This window comes from Pteropus alecto, unplaced genomic scaffold, assembly GCF_000325575.1.
Source record: "Pteropus alecto unplaced genomic scaffold, ASM32557v1 scaffold45, whole genome shotgun sequence".
Taxonomy (NCBI): domain Eukaryota; kingdom Metazoa; phylum Chordata; class Mammalia; order Chiroptera; family Pteropodidae; genus Pteropus; species Pteropus alecto.
In genome coordinates, this window is record NW_006442491.1 from 32,039,336 (window position 1) to 32,044,945 (window position 5,610).

General features: G+C 53.0%; 1 protein-coding gene across 1 annotated transcript in view; it reads left to right on the forward strand.

Moving 5' to 3' along the window:
* Window positions 1-300: 300 nt before the first annotated feature.
* CEBPB (CCAAT enhancer binding protein beta) overlaps window positions 301-5,610 on the forward strand; it is a 6,448-nt gene continuing 1,138 nt past the window's right edge. The window contains exons 1-2 of the mRNA XM_006922087.1: window positions 301-391; window positions 5,446-5,588. Coding sequence (XP_006922149.1) covers window positions 301-391; window positions 5,446-5,588 — 234 coding nt within the window. The remainder of the gene's footprint in view (window positions 392-5,445; window positions 5,589-5,610) is intronic.

Genomic DNA, 5,610 nt, shown 5'->3' on the forward strand with positions numbered 1-5,610 from the left:
TTATTAACCTCTTATCAAATATATAACTTGCAAATATTTTCTCCCATTCTGCAGGCTGCGTTTCCACTCTGTTGATTTTTGTCCTTTGCTTCACAGTAGTTTTTAATTTTGATGTAATCTAATTTCCTGTTTTTTTTTTCTTCTCTCGGTTTCCAATGCTTTTGGTGTCATATACCTTGTCCCTTTAAATTGCTATGGAGTGGTCCATGATGTGGCTGTTCTAATAATTGAACCTATCAGACATCGTGAAGGTTCAACTTTCAACATAAATTCAGATTTTGACTATTTCTCCCCACCTCCATGGCCACCGCACTGGTGGAGTCCACTACCCTCTTCCTGCATGACCGCTGCTACCTCCTCACTGGGCTCCCTACTTCTGCCCTTACCACCAGTACTGTCCATTCCTTACATGCAGCCAGAGGGATTCTGTTCGAACCTAAGTCAAATCCTGTCCCTCCTCTGCTTAGAACTCTCCGTGGTTCCTGCTAACCCAGAGTGACAGTCAGCCAGTACAATGGCCCACAGAGCCCTGTGTGATATGACCGCCACTATTTCTATGAGAGAATTCCCTGCTACTCTTCCTATGCTCCATCCGTGGCAACTACATGGGCCAGGTATGCTCCTACCTCAGGGCCTTTGCACTTGCTGTTCTCCTGCCCAGCACACTCTCCCCACAGCAACCTGAATGGCCCCTTCCCTCGTCGCATTCGTGTTTTTGCTCAAATGTCACCTCTAGGAGGCCTCTCTTTTTATTTAATTAAATTAGACCACTCTAATTTAAAATTAAAATAAAACCCCCCAGCGCTCCCATCCCCCTTCTCTGCTGTATTTTTCTCCATGGTGCTTACCAGAATGTAACAAAATGCATACTTATACTTTTCTCATTTTGTTTATTGTTTGTCTTCCCCAAGGGGAATGTCAACTCCATGAGAAGAAGAATCGCTTCTGTCTTGTTCATGAATATGTCTCTAGGGCATGAGCCATAGTAGGTGCTGAAAAATATTTGCTGAATGACTAAGTGAAAGTGAGCACATTTTGTTGGACATTTTATTCCTTTCCTGCTCATGTCCTGCAAGCATCTATAATATCCACAGTGCTGACCTCTGTATCCCATAGCAAGGTACACAACAGGTCCGCATACAAAGATTCGTTTAAATCAGTCCTGCATTCCTAGAACCTGCCACATGGTGGCAGCATATGCTAAGGCAAAATTTGCTAGCCAGCCCTGCGCATCAAATTCCAGATCCCAGGACACTTGTCAGCAATTAAGGATCTAATCTCAGCTCCGTTAGGCAGAGGGGTAAAGTGAGGCCTCAAAGAGGAGACGTGGTGGGAAAAATCTCAGACATTTTAAGTCCAGCTCTTTTATCAGTTCATTGTGATCTTGGGGGAAGTCTTAACCCTCTCTGGGCCTGTTTGCCATCTGCTTACTTTGTGAGGTTTTTGTGACTTGCCTTTTGTGGGGATAAGGGGAGGTCTGATTCACTCCCATGTGCCTTGTCTGGCCAGTATGAAGGGAACAGCAGGCCCAGAATGCCTGAGAGAGGGGCTATTACCCTGATTTTATAGACCTGGGGCTGAGGTCTAAAGGGGACACCAGAGTGTCACATCCAGGGAGGGTACAGAGCAAAACCAAAAGTCTGACCTTTGCAGTCCCCCACTCCAAATCCCCTAGAGACAATCTCCATGGACCATCTCTCATAGGTCCCCTTTCTGCCTTAGTTTTTCCACCCACTGGCTGATTTCTAAGCCCCTCTGCAAACACCTTTATCACTCCCTTCAATGCAGAAACAATGGGACTTCCCTTGGGCAAGTCATGTTGGTTTTCGCCTCCCTAAAATAGGGTAAGGAGAAGCTGCAGGGACTAGCAGGAGGAATTGTGAAAGCGGTTTGGGGGCAGAGGAGGGCGTGTATTGGGTAGGAAAGTGTCTGTTCCCTCCACAGCCCTGCCTGGCTCCTGCCCACTACTCGCAGCCATGTGGGCCCAGCCCACAGCTTTTGGTTTTAAAAGAGAAGCTGGAAATTGGAATTTTGATGTGAAGTCTCTTGATTTTTAAATGTTGACAATAAATTCATTGAAAAAAGGAACAACGACAACAAAACAAAGCAAAACACCGTGGGGTCAAAGTGAAAGTGTCTATGGGTTGGATTTGGCCACTGACCACCAGTTTGAGACCCTTCCTAGTCTAGGTTCCTACAAATACCTAGGATGTAACTGAGAGAGATCATTATGGGTGGTATCAGGTGGGTCCTAATTTCTAGGCTCTTGCTGCCTGCAGAACCACTGGGGTGTGCTCCAGGCCTCTGGGCCATAGTGGGTGAGCTTCCATCAGCCCCATCCTCAGGAAAGGCTGAGCATTAATGGTGAAGCAGCAGGCAGGGCCTGTTGAGCAACAGCTTTGTAAAAACAAGGGCTTACATCACCTGAGCAGGCACTGCAACATCTCTGCAGGACACCTGGGGTGGCAATGAGGTGAGAACTGAATTTACTTTCATGCCAGAATGAGGAATCCTGGTCAGGGAAGGGTGGAAAGCAAGAGGCTCAGTGTTTGTTTATTTGGTGGGGGCAGTTCCATTCTAGAGGCTAGAAGGGCAAGTGATAGGGCTGAGTCCGATGCTTGGAGGCCAATCCCCAGGGTCTGGGTTGCCTTTTGAGTCACTGTGTGACCCTGGGCCACCATTCTCTGAGCCTCGTTTTTTGCCATTCAGAAAGCGAGGTTCACATTACCAGACTTGTTTTGATTTATTATAAACCCAAAGGGGAAGGTAAGGCTGGAAAGACTTTAATCCTTACTACCCCTTTAATGTGACCTTGAACAGGCATACTTAGCTCTGTTGGGCCTATTTCCTCATTTGTAAAGTGGAGCTTAATAATATGATCTGATTCCTATAAATAATCAGGAGGATTAAATTAGTTAATACATGCAAAGAGCTTAAAATGTGGTTCAGAGAGGGTGGAAGATTGGCTTGAGGACACACAGCAAATCCTCCAATTAGCTTCAGACTCCCCCAGGTCTCACTGCATCTCTCCAGAACCCTGAGAGTTGGGAGGAGGCTGCTGAGGCTCAGAGAGGGGAGCTATCTTACCTGAGGTCACACAGCCCAGTTAATGGGGGACCTCACCTTCTTCATCCATTGAGCATCTTCTGTGTGCCGGGCATGATTTTAGGCACTGGGGAAAACAAAATTCCTGCCCAGGTGGGGCTGACATGGGGAGGAGGCAGCAGGGGCAGAAAGCAAGATGATTAGGTAAAATAATTTTGGTAGTAATGAGAACGGGCAAGGAAATCAAGTAGGGGAATGTAAAAGGAGCAATTGAGGGCCTGGGACTTGCGATGGGGAGGTCAGGAAGGCCTTCTTCCCGGTGGTAACCTTTGCATGAGCCTTAGGCAGAGCTGGGGGAATAGTGTTCTTGGTCCAGAGGGAACAGCAAATGCATTCACTCACTGGTAAATTTTGGGCAGGCCCAGTTCAGGAGTTCCAGTATTCGAGGGACAGCCTTCATGGACCAAGCAGTCTGGGGGGAGGTGTCAAGACAACCAGGATAATGGTAGCTGGAGATAAGGGCTGGGAAGGAAGTTCATCAGCAAGTGGAGCAGAGAGGGTCTTTTGGAGGCGGTGGGCCTCAAGCTCAGCCCTAAGTGTCCCGCTTTGCATCTTGGAAGGCCTGGCTGTGGGGCCCTGGGTCCTCAGATCCCTCCCTGGTGCTGGGAAGGCCCAGAAAGCCAGCAGGCTGGGCCAGTGTTTCATTTGTTCCTCCCTACCCCCCATCCCCCAAGGGCACTCTCAGAGATGTCATTTCTACAGCTCTCTGGGTCACCCTAGCTCAGCAGATAACGTTGAAGGTTGAGCAATGCCTGCTTGCCCGCCAGGGCTGGGGGTCAGTGGGCCGGGGGTCAGCCCCAGGCAGGCTGGGAACTTCTGCCTAGACCTGAGTGACAGAGCAGTAGGCTCAGGGAGCTGCCCAAATGGCCTAGGAATGGGGCTTGAGAGGAAAAGGGGCTGCTTGAGTCCACTCAGCAGGGAGGGCCTCAGGCGTATGTTCAAATCCAGATGGGCCATGGCCTGTTTGCCCATCTGTGAACCAGGGGCAGCAAAAGCCTCCTCCTAGCAAGGTGAAAAGGTGAACCGTGGGTCCAAGCTTACACGCAGCGCACAGCAGGGACTTAGTAAAAATGAGGCAAGTCCCTTCTCTCTCCTCCACGGTCCCCAATGGGGCCTGGCTTGACCTCCTCCCCACCAGCTTCTGAAACAGGTATTGTGGCCTCAGGTTGGCACATAGGTCTTGGGGCGCCTGGAAAAGGGCTTTTCTTTTGAGACTAAAGGGGTACATGAGCCCATGTGATATTGGGTTGCTAGGCCCCCTCTGGTCCTCTTTGTACCCTCTGGGAGAGGCCCTTCTTTCTAATGTGCCTCTCAGAGTGGACTTAAAACTAAGCCTTATGTTTGGGTGTCTGTGGTGGAGACAGTAATACAACTAAAAGTAACAGTAACGACACCTTCATGTAAGCTCAGAGAAGTGAAATGACTTTCGCAAAGTCACACAGTGTGGCAGAGCAGAGTACCCCGCCCCCCCCCACCCTTCTGGGAGCCCAGGTCAGGGTAGGGTGGAGCTGGAGAAGACTCAGGTGTGGTCTAAGGAGGCGGGTAGGTGCGGTGGGTGGGGCGGTGGAGGGGGGGGCACGGCCTACCTAGGCAGAGGCCCCAGTGGAGCGCTTCCCTTTACCCGCCCGCCCACCCCCCAGGTCCTCCTGTTGGAGGTGGCTTTACGAGGGGAGTCGCAACAGGCATGGAATCCCCTCCTAAGAGCTGGGGATGGGGGCAAGTTTAGGAGCGAGGACGCGTCTTGGAGATGGGTCACCACTCCAGGAGACAGAGCTGGGGGGTGAGTTCTCCAGGTTCCCGCCTGGGGAGCAGCCCCTCTGTGGGGCGTGGGGACTGGACGCTGCGGGTCCTTAAGCCACCGCCTCCTCCAGCAGGGGGCGGGCCGCCGCCGTGTTTCGGGTGGGGGCAGGCGATAGCATTACCCCCTCCCCGGGTTCCCCCCCTTTCAGTACAGCCTCCAGCCCAGAGGGGGCGGTTCGGGGGCGGGGTCGCACCTCCCCTTCTCGCTTCCAATCCGGGGGCCGCCTGGTGGGAGTGGGCAGGGGGCATGAGGCCGCCCCCCCCTCGAGCCCTGGGACCCCCGAGGACGCGCTTCTAGTCTCTGGTCAGGTCACCGACCTCCCAGGGGTCTCAGGCGGCCACGGTGTAGCTGTGTCCCGGCGGCGGCGGGAGGGGCCGGGGCGGCCGCCAGGCGTGACGCAGCCGTTGCCATGGGCCGCCTTATAAATAACCGGGCTCAGGAGAAACTTTAGCGAGTCAGAGCCGCGCACGGGACCGGGAAGGGGACCCACTCGAGGGTCCAGCCGCCAGCCCCCGCACTAGTAGCGGCCACTCCGGCAGAGCAGCGGCAGAAGCGGCGGCAGCAGCAGCAGCAGCGACACAGCAGCGACAGTTCGCAGCCAGGAGGCCGCGCCACCTGCGGGCCGGCCGGAGCGGGCAGCGCCGAGCCCCTTCCCCGGGCACCCGCGTTCATGCAACGCCTGGTGGCCTGGGACCCAGCAATTC